This window comes from Heptranchias perlo, chromosome 4 (genome assembly GCF_035084215.1).
Source record: "Heptranchias perlo isolate sHepPer1 chromosome 4, sHepPer1.hap1, whole genome shotgun sequence".
Lineage (NCBI taxonomy): Eukaryota > Metazoa > Chordata > Chondrichthyes > Hexanchiformes > Hexanchidae > Heptranchias > Heptranchias perlo.
In genome coordinates this window covers 114,449,711-114,466,877 of record NC_090328.1, presented here as the reverse complement: position 1 = coordinate 114,466,877, position 17,167 = coordinate 114,449,711, and the positions used below count along the sequence as shown (strand labels likewise).

Genomic DNA, 17,167 nt, shown 5'->3' with positions numbered 1-17,167 from the left:
GGAGAGTGGGAGTGGGGGGGAAATCTGAGAGTGAGGGAGAGTGGGAGTGGGGGGGAAATCTGAGAGCAGTAGAAATGTTTTTCAGAATTGGGAACTTAAGGAAGTCCTAACAGAGAGGCTGCAGTAAAATGGTGGCAATTGAGAGCTTTGCTGAGTACAAGCTAATTGTAAAATCGGTACGTGGGACACCATGTATGCCTGAAGGCCACGCTGGGATAGGGGATTCCAATGTTCAGTGTGAGCTAATGTTATGTGACACCATATCCTGCTTATTCCTTCTTAAAAATATTAGTTTGAATCTGCCTGTATCTTCATCCTCTATCCACTGGGTGACACTGTGGACTTGTAGAGTAATCTTCTGAGTTCTGAATTGCCATGTTGAATTCCTACTGTTGTAGGTAAGTTTTTTTGTTTTGAAGTTTTAATTTCACATTCAACTTTTTAAATGTATTTTTGTTACTTTCCCCCAACATTTCCCTCTGAAATTCATTCCTATTGTTTCTCTGTAGTCATGATGTGGAGATGCCGGTGATGGACTGGGGTTGACAATTGTAAACAATTTTACAACACCAAGTTATAGTCCAGCAATTTTATTTTAAATTCACAAGCTTTCGGAGGCTTCCTCCTTCGTCAGGTGAACGAAGCCTCCGAAAGCTTGTGAATTTAAAATAAAATTGCTGGACTATAACTTGGTGTTGTAAAATTGTTTACAATTTCTCTGTAGGGTGTCCTAGTTCTGCTGCTTTCTTCCCATCCTCACCATTTCCTGTCTCAACATAGGAGCCTGGGGCTCTGTATCTGCCTGTGCCTGTCTTTGGCTACTCAGTAAATGCAGGAAGAAGAGCTTTCAGAAAGTCACCTATCAGAAATCATTGAGGAGAGGTAGCTGCATTATATAAAGAGCTGGTGAGAAGCCCAATCAACAAAACTGTGCTATTATGCTGCATTTATATTGGAGCCATGCAGTGTCAGTTCCAGCCAGGCACTGCTCTATTTACAGTATCTGACTGGCACTCTGATTCTGGTGCCTAGGAGAGTGAGCTGTTTGTCAGTAGTTACTGAGCTCCTCGCCCAGTATTTGAAATGTAATTATTTTGAGAGTAGGGCAGCAGTGTTTGCACTTTCCAAAACCCCCTGAGCGATTTTTAACTCCCTTGTGGTGTCATCGCAGGTTTAAGTTTCATGCGGTGTCAAACTCAAACAGTGGGAGACCACACCATCCAGGCTTTTCTCCTGAGTCAGGTTGAGCTCTGAACTCCAGAGACTCGAGTACATAATCCAGGCTGACACTCCAATGCAGTGCTAAGGGAGTGCTGCACTGTCGGAGGTGCTGTCTTTTGGATGAGACGTTAAACCGAGGCCCCGTCTGCCCTCTCTGGTGGATGTAAAAGATCCCACCGCCACTATTTTGAAGAAAAGCAGGAGAGTTCTCACTGGTGTCCTGGCAAATATTTATCCCTCAACCAACATCACAAGAACAGATTATCTGATCATTATCTCATTGCTGTTTGTGGGACCTTGCTGTGCGTAAATTGGCTGCCGCGATACCTACATCACAACAGTGACTACACTTCATTGGTTGCAAAGCGCTTTGGGACTTCCTGAGGTTGTGAAAAGTGTTATTGAAATGCAAGTCTCTCTTCTTTCTTTATAACAAAACTTTAGTGTTGATGCAATGCGGAAGTCTCAGTGAAAACATAGAATCATAGAAAGGTTACAGCACGGAAGGAGGCCATTCGGCCCATCGAGTCCGCGCCGGCTCTATGTAAGAGAAATCCAGCTAGTCCCACTCCCCCGCCCTATCGCCGTAGCCCTGCAAGTACTTATCCAGTTCCCTTTTGAAGGCCATGATTGAATCTGCCTCCACCACCCCCTCAGGCAGTGCATTCTAGATCCTAACCACTCACTGTGTAAAAAAGTTTTTCCTCATGTCACCTTTGGTTCTTTTGCCAATCACCTTAAATCTATGTCCTCTGGTTCTTGACCCTTCCGCCAGTGGGAACAGTTTCTCTCTATCTACACCATCTAGACCCTTCATGATTTTGAATACCTCTATCAAATCACCTCGCAACCTTCCAAGGAGAACATAGGAACATAGTAACAGGAGTAGGCCATTCAGCCCCTCGTGCCTGCTCCGCCATTTGATAAGATCATGGCTGATCTGTGATCTAACTCCATATACCCACCTTTGACCCATATCCCTTAATACCTTTGGTTGCCAAAAAGCTATCTATCTCAGATTTAAATTTAGCAATTGAGCTAGTATCAATTGCTGTTTGCGGAAGAGAGTTCCAAACTTCTACCACCCTTTGTGTGTAGAAATATTTTCTAATCTCACTCCTGAAAGGCTTGTCTCTAATTTTTAGACTGTGCCCCCTACTCCTAGATTCCCCAACCAGCGGAAATAGTTTCTCTCTATCCATCCTATCTGTTCCCCTTAATATCTTATAAACTTCAATCAGATCACCCCTTATCCTTCTAAAATCTAGAGAATACAACCCCAATTTGTGTAATCTCTCCTCGTAACTTAACCCTTGAAGTCCGGGTATCATTCTAGTAAACCTACGCTGCACTCCCTCCAAGGCCAATATGTCCTTCCGAAGGTGCGGTGCCCAGAACTGCTCACAGTACTCCAGGTGCGGTCTAACCAGGCTTTTGTATAGCTACAGCATAACTTCTGCCCCCTTGTACTCTAGTCCTCTAGATATAAAGGCCAGCATTCCATTAGCCTTATTGATTATTTTCTGCACCTGTTCATGACACTTCAATGATCTATGTACCTGAACCCCTAAGTCCCTTTGGACATCCACTGTTTTTAACTTTTTACCATTTAGAAAGTACCCTGTTCTATCCTTTTTTGATCCAAAGTGGATGACCTCATATTTGTCTACATTGAATTCCATTTGCCACAGTTTTGCCTATTCACCTAATCTATCAATATCCCTTTGTAATTTTATGTTTTCATCTACACTGCTTACAATGCCACCAATCTTTGTGTCATCGGCAAACTTAGATATGAGACCTTCTATGCCTTCATCTAAGTCGTTAATAAATATTGTGAATAATTGAGGCCCCAAGACAGATCCCTGCAGGACTCCACTAGGCACATCCTGCCAATGTGAGTACCTACCCATTATCCCTACTCTCTGTCGCCTTTCACTCAGCCAACTTCCTAACCAAGTCTGTATTTTTCCCTCGATTCCATGGGCTTCTATCTTAGCTATCAGTCTCTTATGTGGGACCTTATCAAATGCCTTCTGGAAGTCCATATAAATAACATGCATTGACATTCCCCTGTCCACTACTTTAGTCACCTCTTCAAAAAATTCAATCAGATTTGTCAGGCACGACCTACCTTTCACAAATCCATGCTGGCTCTCCCTGATTAACTGAAAATTGTCGAGGTGTTCAGTCACCCTATCCTTAATTATAGACTCCAGCATTTTCCCCACAACAGATGTTAGGCTAACTGGTCTATAATTCCCTGGTTTCCCTCTCTCTCCTTTCTTAAAAAGCGGAGTGACATGTGCAATTTTCCAATCTAGAACAACCCCAGCTTCTCCAGTCTATCCACGTAACTAAAGTCCCTCATCCCTGGAATCATTATAGTAAATCTCTTCTGCAACATACTCCCTTAAAGTTATTCTAGTGAGCTTCTGTACGATTATTCACATTTTAATGATTGGAAAGAGCTGACTATTTTGTCATCATTAAAAATCCCACAGTTTGTGGAAAGCCAGTGAGTGGAGTCTTGTTGTACATTTGAGCACCCTGCATTGCTCCTTTCCCCAACTTCACGATAGTGCCAGCAGGCAATCAAAGTGTGGCTGTTCCATGCATTGCTATAAAAAGTCTATACTGCATACTTCAGCACAGCAGAAACATGATCATTTCTTTTTCTGTCTCTCCTATTCTTTCTCTGTGCCTCTTCTGTTTTTATCCCCTCCATTTTCCTCTCCATTTTTCTCTTTTCTTTATCTCACCTTTTTATCTCCCTTTTGTCTATTTTGGTCTTCCAAAAAATACCACATTTTCTCATTCTTTCTGTCGCTGGAGAGGAAGAAAACGTAGAGAACACTGTGGGAGTACATGAGGGCTTATTAAGGCTTTCACCACCAGTGTCAGTGCTGCTGTGTACATGACAATCATCAGCATTTTGTGCTGATAGTTAGCGTTGAGGGCCGGGTCACCATTTGCTGGCTGGAACTCCCTCCCCCGTTAGAAAAAGTGGTGTCCACGTTTGCAGATGATATTAAAATAGGGTTCTAATGCACCGGGACAGATCCCTCTGTCCACGCAACACTAATGGCAGGGATTGTGGGTCTGTATACTGTTGGCCAGAACAAGAGTTCCAACCTACAGCTCGGTGAGCCTGTCAATACTCATGGTCGAGACTAACATAGCAATAATGGCCACTCGAGTAACTGGCACCTGTGGAATTTTGCCTCAGCAAGGAGCAGAGGGAAAGGGAGGAAACTGGAGAGAGAAAAAGCTTACCCAATAGGTCCGAGAGATTTGTGAGCAACATACAACATATTTTGTTTTTAATCAGCACTTTGATTAAAGATCACAACAATGCTTAGCTCCACTTAATTAAAATGAGTTTAGATGCATTTTATCACACATTCCTTACAAGCCACCTTTGTTTTCCTAGAGATGGTAATACAATGCTAAGTTTGCCAAACATTTCAAAACTACAATATCTATTTTCATAATCATTTGCAGTCTACAATAAAAGAAAGAAATTTATACAGCGCCTTTCACGACCTCAGGACGTCCCAAAGCACTTTACAGCCAATGAAGTACCTTTGAAGTGTAGTCACTGTTGTAATGTAGGAAACGCGGCAGCCAATTTTCGCACAGCAAGATCCCACAAACAGGAATGAGATAATGACCAGAAAAACTGTATTTTTTTAGTGATGTTGTTTGAGGGATAAATATTGGCCAGGACTCTGGGGAGAACTCCTTTGTCTGGGAGGGTGCAATAAATAAACCTGGTGTCTTTGACAGAGTCTTTCAATAGTGTCTCATTATGGAGTACCCTTGGCTGGTTCCCAGGAGAAAGGGTAAGTTGATGATGATAAAAATGCCGATATAATAGAGAAGAATAACAATTAATAGAAGTGATGCTGAATGATAACGATATGCAATAAACTGTCTTGTTATAACAAAACCCATTGTCAAATAACCAACACACACAGTAGACAGGATCCCTTACTACGGGATTATTGTGTTGGACCTTCTAAATTACAACAACAACTTGTAATTATATATCAAAGTAAAAATGTCCCAAGGTGCTTCACAGAGGCATAATCAGACAAAAATAAATGCTGAGCCAAAGAAGGAGATATTAGGACAGGTGACCAAAAGCTTGATCAAAGAGGTGGGGTTTAAAGAGGGCCTTAAAGTAGGAGATGGGTTTAGGGAGGAAATTTCAGAGCATGGGGTCTAGGTGGCTAAAGACAATAGTGGGGTGAAGGTGGGGGGGGGGGGAATGCAGAAAAGACCAGAGTCAGAGAGACAGAGGATTCAGGGGGAAGGTTGTAGGGCTGGAGGAGGTAATTAGGGGTAAAAGTTCCAAGAGATTTGCCTAGTCCTGCAGAAAGATATCAATACCCAGTATATCGTACCAATCCAGTCTTTAAAATGTTCCACACTATGTATATCACACACCATTCTAAGAAATGGCACCTCAGGTTCAAAATAAGTTAATAAGTTGCCAAGGAACAGTCAGATGTTGCTAAAAATAGGAATCCATGCAGCGTAGTTATTTTCTTGCTTGACATACTAGGATTTGGTAAACTAGTCTCCAGCTCATTACTGTTAAGAGTTCGAAGCAGAGAATTCTGAAGCAGTGTCTTTTTGTGATGCTTGTACACATACTTCATAAATACGGAAGGAGGTAAAGGCGGCTGCCACCATGCAGGATGCTCCCACTATGTACCACCAGCTGAATGCTGCAAAAGAAGCTCCTTTCAAAATGCAGTAAAGTCCAAAGATAACCAGAAGAATCAGTGAGAATATCTGCACACAGACTGGGGGGCTTGAGGCTTTCTCAGTCATGATGCCAGCAGACTGTAAAATTTACCAACAGTTAAGACACCGTAACCATTAGTCGTTTGTAATCATAACGTGCACAAACTGCATCATCATTTCTGGAAACTTCTTTCTCACTGTACAAAAAACTATTGAAAGCTCTGCTGATGGAGAAATATGTGTGGTATATATACTGCTCCACTCTTGTACGAATAATTCTATTTAGGCTAATAGAATAGGATTGCAAGCTTTATCCTTTCTTAGTCTAGTTTAACCCCCTACTCAGCTCAGGTTTCATACTAAGGCTATAGACCAGCAGCTCTTTAACATTGTTTGCACTATCTCCTCTTTTATATTGTTTGTATTATCTCCTCTTTTATATTGTTTGTATTATCTCCTCTTTTATATTGTTTGTATTATCTCCTCTTTTATATTGTTTGTATTATCTCCTCTTTTACATTGTTTGTATTATCTCCTCTTTAACATTGTTTGTATTATCTCCTCTTTAACATTGTTTGCACTATCTCCTCTTTAACATTGTTTGTATTATCTCCTCTTTAACATTGTTTGTATTATCTCCTGCTCTTTAACATTGTTTGTATTATCTCCTCTTTAACATTGTTTGCACTATCTCCTGCTCTTTAACATTGTTTGCACTATCTCCTCTTTTACATTGTTTGTATTATCTCCTCTTTAACATTGTTTGCACTATCTCCTCTTTTACATTGTTTGTATTATCTCCTCTTTAACATTGTTTGCACTATCTCCTGCTCTTTAACATTGTTTGTATTATCTCCTCTTTAACATTGTTTGCACTATCTCCTCTTTAACATTGTTTGTATTATCTCCTCTTTAACATTGTTTGCACTATCTCCTGCTCTTTAACATTGTTTGTATTATCTCCTCTTTTAACATTGTTTGCACTATCTCCTGCTCTTTAACATTGTTTGCACTATCTCCTCTTTTACATTGTTTGTATTATCTCCTCTTTAACATTGTTTGCACTATCTCCTCTTTTACATTGTTTGTATTATCTCCTCTTTAACATTGTTTGCACTATCTCCTCTTTAACACTGTTTGCACTATCTCCTCTTTTATATTGTTTGCACTATCTCCTCTTTTACATTGTTTGTATTATCTCCTCTTTAACATTGTTTGCACTATCTCCTCTTTTACATTGTTTGTATTATCTCCTCTTTAACATTGTTTGCACTATCTCCTCTTTAACACTGTTTGCACTATCTCCTCTTTAACACTGTTTGCACTATCTCCTCTTTTATATTGTTTGCACTATCTCCTCTTTTACATTGTTTGCACTATCTCTTTTATATTGTTTGCACTATTTCTTGCTCTTTTATATTGACTATTTAATTGACTTGAAAAGTTCGGACATTTTTGCAACCCTGAATAACAACACTTTCAGGCATTGCTGAAGATGTAAGCAACATATTTCTCATACTGTATTACTAATGTTTTAGTCTATGTGACCCAGATAGTCTAAATCTTATTTGACCACCAGATAAGTCTGCTCTGCTGCATTAGTTGATTAGTGGCATTAAAGGATCACAATATTGTATTAATCGAGAGGCATCAAGCTGCCTAAGAATGCCACAGTACAATGCAACTATTGTTTGAGTATATAAGATAAAAATCTTACCGTATGATAAAATGTGAAAATATGATCTATATTTGTTACACCTATTGTGCAACGAATAAATACTGTCTTCAAAATTGAAAACATGTATAGGTTAAAACAATGACCCTTAATTAGCTATAGATTGGATCATTCATTTAATGCATTTTCATTATCTTAGAAGATTTTCTGGCTTATAGGAGCTGATAATGTAATCTCCGGTCATCTGTAGTGCAGTATCGGCATTGGATGCCCTGCTCCGTGCAATCACAGTGTTCTAGATTCTCAGCGACCGTATGAATTGACTGCTGCCTGGGAACCCTCTCCTCTCAAGTTGGGTCCTAGCTGTTAAAGATGTATTGCTTCTGTGATATATTGCTGTCGTGAGAAAAAGGAAGTTAGTGAAACTTATTGGAGCCTTACTGAGAACTTCTTAAAAGCTCTGCATTGTATCTCTTCTCTGTACCTGTTTCCCTAGAGAGCGGGCTTTGTTTACTACTTTGAGAGGAGCTATGAGTATCTCAATGGACATCCCTCTCTATTTGCAACTTGTGGAGGAGCAGAAAGGGGAGGCAGACCGAACAGATACAGATTAACGAGGATCCATGCTCACATTGCCAGTCATGGTCACAGTCCCAGACATTTGTACCTGGGCATGTTGGACCAAACCTGCATGTGGAGACAATGGGTTCCTGAGGATGTCACCACTGAACTTTACACACTCCTGCAGCTAGACCTACAAACCACTTCAACAAGAAGGACGGCTCCATCAGTCACAATTAAGGCGATTAAAGCCTTGAACATTTATGCCAACTGGGTCATTTCAGGCAACAGCAGAAGATATCTGTCAAATCTCTCATGCTGCCATGCACAGTTGCATCATGTAGGCGACAGATGCTTTATTTGCTCGGGTCTCTCAATTCATCACCATTCCCATAGAAAAAATGCAGCAACACAAAAGAGCCCTGCAAGTTACACCATCTGGCTGGGATCCCTAAAGTGCAGAACATTATTAATTGCACACATAATGCCATATGGGTCCCTAACCCCAATGCCATCCTTTTCATGAACAACTCCATTAATGTGCAAATGGATGTGACTATAAGTACTATATCATACACATGAATGCCTACTATCCTGGCAGTTGCTGCGATTCGTTCATTTTATGGCAATCCATTGTTGCACCATTATTTAAAGGTCCACAAAGTCCGGATGGATGAATAGCTGCTGGGGGAACCAAAGCTATCAACCATAGCCATGGCTGCTTACCCCATTGAGAAACCCAAGGACAAGAGGTGAAGAGTGATATAATGAGGTACATGATACTACCAGAGTCTTGGTTGAACATACAGGCACAGCCTTAAAGGAAGGTTCAGATGCCCAGGCTGATCAGGGGGACTACTGCAATACATCACTGCAAAAGGGTCCAAAATTATTGTAGCCTTCCATGCTTTATACAATTCCACCCTCCAAACGGACCTTACCTGACATAGGCTGGAGAAGATATGCAGCATCAATCAATCTCAATAGATGACCTCGACTAAGAGACAGAACACATGTCTGACCAAACAACTGGCTGATTAGCCAGACTGAAAACTGCTTGACATAACTAAACATGGAGCGTGAAGAAATACAACAGAAGAACTTGCATGGATCCAGGGAGCAGTTGGAAGAGGAGGCCAGCTGGAAACAGCAGCAGAGGATTACGGGAGAAATACATGCAGAACCTACGCCAAATGGAGTGGAGGGCCTTCCATGTTCCCTTTTGAATAAGATAATGAAGCTTCGGATGGGAGCTTCCAAAGACCATCCCAGGCACGGCCAGAAAGGTAAGCAGGGCCAAAATCAGGGGGAACACAACCGAATGCGTCTCCCTTTGACTTGTGACTGAATTAACAGGGTTTAAACCTACCGAGGTTAATTTTTATCATAATCAAGAGGCTCTTTTTCACAAGTGATCAACATGGATAAACATTTGAGGCAGAGGAAGATACAGGGCAATAGGGAGAGAGCAAGGCAATGGGATTAGGCCATGTGGGATTGCTCTAACAAGAGTCAGCACAGACATGATGGGCCAAATGGTCTCCTTCTGTGCTGAAAACTTCTTTAGTTCTATGTGGAGTGGACTTCCCTAGAGTAGAAAAATCAAAAACTTTGGAATCATTTAAGGACTAGATTATTGTTGTGATGGGGGACTAGTTTTATTTCTAGATGGGTAAACTGAGATAGGCTGAATGGCCTTTACCAGCTCTGATGTTTCTTGTGATTTGGAATATAGCAATGATAATAAACAATATATAGGAAATGTATGATGAAAAGCAAATTGAGGGTGTAATAAAATTAGAAAAAAAACACCATGTGTTCTTATAAACATGCTTTCAATCTTCAGACTGTTAGTGTGTGTACATGTTAAGTCTTACCTATTAACATACTAATTCACCAGATTCAAATTATATTCATTAACATTAAGAGTAGAATAGGGCGTGGCACACGGACTGCAGCGGTTCAAGAAGGCGGCTCACCACCACCTTCTCAAGGGCAATTGGGGATGGGCAATAAATGCTGGCCTCGCCAGCGACGCCCACATCCTGTGAACGAATAAAAAAAAACATAAGGTGTTGGCGGTTTCAGTTCCAAAGTAGTATTGCTCATAATGGTAAAGGCCAATTAAGAAATGGAAATGGTAGGCAGGCCAGATGTCCGTGCTGTCTGAGTGCCACAGAGTGATTCATTAGAAATAGGTTTGTACCACCAGCATTTCTAAATGGTGAGCACCCAGTCTCAACTGGGTCAATGAGAGGAGGTAAACCACTTCTTCAGAGGGAAGTAAAACATATTGGAAGGATGAGCCAACCTGTACTGTTCTTGTGCATCTTCCAGCTGCTGGATTACAGAACAACATAGATGGTCACTTTATTGATGATGCTTTTCATTACCTGTCCACATTTTGACTACAGAGTACAGGTTGTGGGTCTTAAAGGGGGAAGAAGATAACATACAAAATGGAGCACAGTATCATAGGGTATGGTTTTTATTTTATTTAAGTCAGACATTGGGAAAGCAAGTTAAATAAAACCCTCTTCATCAACACTCCAGCTAAATACAAATCATCATTGTGTGATCAACTATCAACAGAATTGAATGTTAAAAAAATTCCAACAAAACACCTTTTCTAAATTGGTAACAATACAGAAACATATTGATTTTAACTGCAATTTATCAAAACTAAAATATAATCTAAGAGTAGGCCTCCTGATTTTCAGATTTCAGTTTTTCCTGAATTAGAATCAACAAGTTGGTAGAAGTCTCACAGCATATACATGCTTGTCAGATCAAAAATAAAACAAGAGTGGTAGTAATCAGAAAACTTTGGTTTAATCATCAATATACCTTTTGAAGGAACAAATACTATACTAGAAGTAAATAATAAACACATCACAAAGTATACTGCTACAAGGAGGTACTGCGCATCATTAGCTGCACCCTCAGTACCTCCTTCTCTGTGGGGATTTGTGCAGCTGTCTGAATGTAGTGCAGGCACTAATGCTGCCCGTTAGTACAGAGAGAAGGCAAAGTGCCCTCGTGCCAAACATGGAGAGCACATGTTACACCAGGACTGCAGTTTGCCGACATTATGGGTTTTATCAGGTTTAACCTTAATTCATCTTTCGAGGGTAACTTTGAGTTCAATCAGACTTAATCCTAAAATCAGAAGGCTTTATACCTAGAAGGTATCAACAATAAACAAACAAAAAAAACATTTTTTTAATTAAATGATGATGATAAAATATTCTGACTATTTTATGAGTCTTTCACTATTTGAAAATAAAATGATTGATTGGGTTCTAGTTCATAACTGGGTCATGGTACCAATATATCATGAGTTAAAATAACCACAAACAGTTCAATCTCAAAGCACATTTTCCTAAAGTGTACCATGACTTTGCTGCATATTGGTACAAGCCCTTGATAATAATTTAGAGATTATGGAGGGGGGTAAAATTCTCCTCTTTTAATGAAAACATAAAACGGCTCAGTTTTCTCCATAATTAACAACTTTCTAATAAAATCATGGGAAGATATAATTTTGAAGTATGTGGAATAAAAACAGAACATGCTGGAAACACTCAGCAGGTCAGGCAGCACCTGTTGAGAGAGAAACAGAGTTAACGTTTTAGGTCGATGACCTTTCTGACTGTTTCTCTCTCCACAGTTTCTCTGTTTCTGACTGTTTCTCTCTCCAGCATTTTCTGTTTTTATTTCAGATTTCCAGCGTCCGCAGGATTTTGCCTTTGAAATATGTGGTTTCGATTATTAATTATGGGGAAAAACAGACACTCTCCACCATTTCATTAAAAGGAGATTCTCAGCCCACCACACTTTTTAAAACAGCATTTCATTGATCTCCACACAATAACGAGGCTTGGCATCCTCAGATTTAATCATGGAATCTTTAAGGTCCTGACACAATCCAGAAATCAGTAGGTAACAGATCATCTGCCACAATGTTAAGTTCAATAAATAATAATTATACTGGGTGCATAAGGTAGAACCTCAGTTTGGTCTTAAAGCGTCTATTACTGCTGGTCACTGGAAAAAATACTTCCACCGTTAAAATAAAACAGCAAACAAAATGTGGCAAAAGTGTTTTTTTGTGATTAGTAATTGATTCAATAATAATTGAATGAGCACAGTGAAACAGGTCAAGAGCGGCCGTCTCTGGGCGGGGCTGCAGGTAGTCTCCTAAAACAGGTTCAGTTTGGGCTCACCATCATGTAGTGACCCCTATGCACCTAGACTTAGAAACCATTTCAGACAATTTCATTTGAATATCAATGTGTCAGAAGTCTGACCATCAAATGTAATGATTGCAGATTGGTCACCACGATCTAATGCACTTGCTGGGATGTTACTGAGGTGTGGCTGGTATATAATATGATCCTGGCAGTGATGCTTTGAAACACTGATCTTTGGCTAATGATAAGGTTGGTTTCAATCAACATTCTTTAAGCCACTTTTCACCATGCCATCCAAATTGTTTCCATGCGCTGAAAAAGTGATTCCCTCAGCACAACGCAGTCACCAGGAAGGTGGGATAGACACATGCATGCATTTAAAGAATATCAGCAGTGAAAAGCAACTCTGAATTCTGTTCTGAAATGTATTTTCCACCAAAACTACAAAATACTGGCCGCTGAAACAACTCCTGCGTCTTCCCTTCCTTCTTCCTAGTCTTTACCATCTGAGCAACAATGGAAGGGCTTTCATTGTGTATATAAAACTCCATTAATACTGAAAGCTACTTGTGCGTAGCTTGTGAGGAGCATAACTGACATCTAACGCTGAGGGACAATGAGGAATGGTGGCAAAAGGAGCTTCTTTTGAACCATCAGTACAACATTAGAAAACCAAATCCTGTGGACGCTGGAAATCCCTGAAATAAAAACAGAAAAAGCTGGCAACACTCAGCGGGTCAGGCAGCATCTGTGGGGAGAGAAACGTAGGGTTAACGGTTCAGGTCAATGACCCTTCGTCAGAACCAGAAACTGTTATAAATGAACTGCTTATAAGGAGGAGGGGTTTAGCGGGTTAAATTATGTGGACAGTTTGCATAAACTTGGCTTGTATTCCCTTGAGTTTAGAAGATTGAGCAGTGATCTGATCGAGATGTATAAAATGGTAAAAGGATTTGATAGGGTAGAAACGGAGAAACTATTTCTTCTAGTGGGGGAATCAAGAACCAGGGGACATAATCTTAAAATCAGAGCTAGGCCATTTAGGAGGGAAATCAGGAAGCACTTTTTCACACAAAGGGTAGTGGAAATCTGGAACTCTCTCTCCCAAAAAGCTGTTGAGGCTGGGGGTCAATTGGAGCTTTCAAGACTGAGATCGATAGATTTTTATTAGGTAAGGGTATTGAAGGATATGGAGCTAAGGCGGGTAAATGGAGTTGAGGTACAGATCAGCCATGATCTAATTGAATGGCAGAACAGGCTCGAGGGGCTGAATGGCCTACTCCTGCTGCTATGAACAGATCCAGGGAAAAAGGGGTGGGAAGAAAAACAAAACGGTCTGTGATTAGGTGGAGGCCAAGAGATGATTAAACGACACAAGTGATGATAGTGCAAAACAAAGGAGGCAATAATGAGAGAAACAAAAGATGTATCCGAGACCCAGAGGGTGTGTGAATGATTACAGCAGAATAGCAGAGGGGGTAGGAAACATGGAAAATCTGGCAAAGTGGAGAAGGCTCCAGTGGCCCGGGAATGTGGTGCAAAAGGCAGGGGATCCCCTATCAGTACACGGCCGGCAGGGTGGTCTGAACCCCTGGGGTCTACTGCCTTTTCAGTGGGATCCTAGTTTTGATCCTCGGGCTGTATTGAGTTAGCTGATCTGAGTCGGGGCAGGTACAGATGGTCCAATTAGCCACAGTGTCCACAGGCTAAGTAATGAAAACTGAGCCAGGATTTCCTGCTCCCGATTGTTATCCAGTGTCCCCTGGTGGAAAGTGCGTGTGTGTGGAAAGGTCAGGATCAGACTTAGCAATCGTGCTCAGATTGGGCGGTTAGCGGCTGATATTTATGCCCCTGGTTTTAACTCAAGGTGGGAGCTGTGCGGCTGAGGGTTGAGGTGGGTGGGAAACCGTCCAGTCCTCTGCAGTCTGAGGCCTGGATTTCAACTCCCAGACCTCATCTGCCATGAGTCTGTCGCCCAAACCCGGTGGGAAGCCCTGGCCGGTCGGTGGGCAGGAGGAGGCCCAAAGGAACAGTCCCTTTCAATCAGGTAAGTGGTTGGGAAGGAGGTCAGGAACCACAAGCCAGCAAGCAGTCAATTATGTGGGAGGAGGGTAGGGGAGAATACTGGTGAGAAAAAAACATACAAATAAAAAGTTCACTTCACTCTGCATATAACTGGCTGTGGAGTTCAGGGCACCATGAAAATGCGAAACTAAGGAAACATTCTGGCATTGCCTCGGAGCCTGGAGTGCTGCAATCACCGTTCTCTTCAAATCAGAACTCCTTGCAGCCAATTGGGAAAGGAGGCTTTCATCTCATGTCAGTTAGATTTAAAGCTAGCTCTAACCATAAAGGAGACCTACTCATGGAGGCAGAGGGGATGGCCAAGGTACTAAATGAGTACTTTGCATCTGTCTTTACCAAGGAAGAAGATGCTGCCAGAGTCTCAGTAAAGGAAGACATAGTTGAGATACTGGATGGACTAAAAATTGATAAAGAAGAGGTACTTGAAAGGCTAGCTGTACTTAAAGTAGATAAGTCACCCGGTCGGATGGGTGCATCCTAGGTTGCTGAGGGAAGTAAGGGTGGAAATTGCGGAGGTACTGGCCATAATCTTCCAAACATCCATAGATATAGATAACCCTAACCCTAACCCTAATGCCAGAGGACTGGAGAATTGCAAATGTTACTCCCTTGTTCAAAAAAGGGTGTAAGGATAAACCCAGCAACTATAGGCCAGTCAGTTTAACCTCGATGGTGGGGAAACTTTTAGAAATGATAATCAGGGACAGAATTAATAGTCACTTGGACAAGTGTGGATTGATTAGGGAAAGCCAGCACAGATTTGTTAAAGGAAAATCATGTTTAACTAACCTGATAGAGTTTTTTGATGAGGTAACAGAGAGGGTAGATGAGGGCAATGCAGTTGATGAGTTGCATATGGACTTTCAAAAGGCTTTTGTAGGTAGGCTTATCATCAAGATTGCGGTCCATGGAAGAAAGGGGGCAGTAGCAACATGGGCACAGAATTGGCTAAAGGATAGGAAACAGAGAGTAGTGGTGAACGGTTGTTTTTCGGACTGGAGGGAGGTGTACAGTGGTGTTCCCCAGGGGTCGGTTCTGGGACCACTGCTTTTCTTGATATACATTAATGACTTGGACTTGGGTGTACAGGGCACAATTTCAAAATTTGCAGATGACACAAAACTTGGAAGGGTAGTGAACAGTGAGGAGGATAGTGATAGACTTCAAGAGGATATAGACAGGTAGGTGGCATGGGCGGACACGTGGCAAATTAAATTTAACGCAGAAAAGTGCGAAGTGATACATTTCGGTAGGAAGAATGAGGAGAGGTAATATAAACTAGAGGGCACAACTCTAAAAGGGGTACAGGAACAGATATATCTGGGGGTATATGGGCACAAATCGTTGAAGGTGGTAGGGCAGGTTGAGAAAGTGGTTAAAAAAGAATACGGGATCCTGGGCTTTATAAATAAAGGCATAGAGTACAAAAGTAAGGAAGTCATGATAAACCTTTATAAAACACTGGTTCGGCCACACCTGGAGTATTGTGTCCAGTTCTGGGCATCACACTTTAGGAAAGATGTGAAGGCCTTAGAAAGGGTGCAGAAGAGATTGACTAGATTGATTCCAGCGATGAGGGACTTTACCTTACGTGGATAGACTGGAGAAGCTGGGGTTGTTCTCCTTGGAACAGAGACGGTTGCAAGGAGATTTGATAGAGGTATTCAAAATCATGAAGGGTCTAGCCAGAGAGAAACTGTTCCCATTGGCAGAAGGGTCAAGAACCAGAGGACATAGATTTAAGGTGATTGGCAAAAGAACTAAAGGTGACATTAGGAAAAACTTTTTTACACAGCGAGTGGTTAGGATCTGGAATGCACTGCCTGAGGGGGTGCTGGAGGCAGATTCAACCATGGCCCCCTAAAGGGAACTGGATAAGAACTTGAAAGTAAAAGATTTGCAGGGCTATGGGAATAGGGCGGGGGAGTGGAACTAGCTGGATTGCTCCTGCATAGAGTCAACGTGGACTCAATGGGCCAAATGGCCTCCTTCCATACTGTACCCTTTCTATGATTCTAAGAGATAAAAGCAGAGCTTTTGTACTCACTGCATTATCCAGTCCTCTCTTGCTGGACATTTTTTCCATCACAAAAGGAATGGACCATTAACTATTCCCTGAATAACTGGGGTATCAGCTATCAAACTGAACTGTGTTAACCGAGACATATTGGTGGAATGGATTGTACCATACTGCTTTCAGGCAGTGACCCAGTTTAAGCTCAACACTGGACATTTGCAAAACCAAAAGGGAAGAAACCACTTAAATGAGAGCGTGCTTCTCACAATACCAGTTTGAGCTGCTGTTCTTAGTATTCAGATATTTTACCAATACAAGTGCACAAAATTGCCTGAGGTGCCTGCTGGACAGTGAATTGTCTTTGATGCTTTAGTGCGTGGCAACAGATGCAAGCAGAGAGCAGATATATTTGCCGCGTGTAGGTGCTTGCTGGAGTCTGTAGCTAACTGGAATCTTCTGTGGAACGGCATTTCAGTGACATATCCGTGATGTCATCTCTTTCTGAGAAGGAAAGAAAAATATACGTTAATTTTTTAAAATTCTATGATGATTATATCTTCAAGCTAAACAAAATTTCCCACTGTGTTCAAATTAATGAACTATGGGAGACTACTGTAATATAATTTGAAGAGTGTGCACCAGATTATTAAAAGAAAATCA

The 17,167-nt window shown here is 41.3% G+C and overlaps 2 protein-coding genes across 2 annotated transcripts in view; both read right to left on the bottom strand.

Moving 5' to 3' along the window:
* The window catches only part of LOC137320666 (RNA exonuclease 1 homolog), a 15,850-nt gene extending 9,962 nt beyond the window's left edge, over positions 1-5,888 (bottom strand). The window contains exon 1 of the mRNA XM_067982344.1: positions 5,789-5,888. Within this exon, the coding sequence (XP_067838445.1) occupies positions 5,789-5,888 (100 nt within the window). The remainder of the gene's footprint in view (positions 1-5,788) is intronic.
* Positions 5,889-10,695: 4,807 nt separating this feature from the next.
* Positions 10,696-17,167, bottom strand: part of LOC137321190 (MOB kinase activator 3B) — a 158,963-nt gene continuing 152,491 nt past the window's right edge. The window contains exon 5 of the mRNA XM_067983474.1: positions 10,696-17,008. Within this exon, the coding sequence (XP_067839575.1) occupies positions 16,979-17,008 (30 nt within the window). The 3' untranslated portion in view covers positions 10,696-16,978. The remainder of the gene's footprint in view (positions 17,009-17,167) is intronic.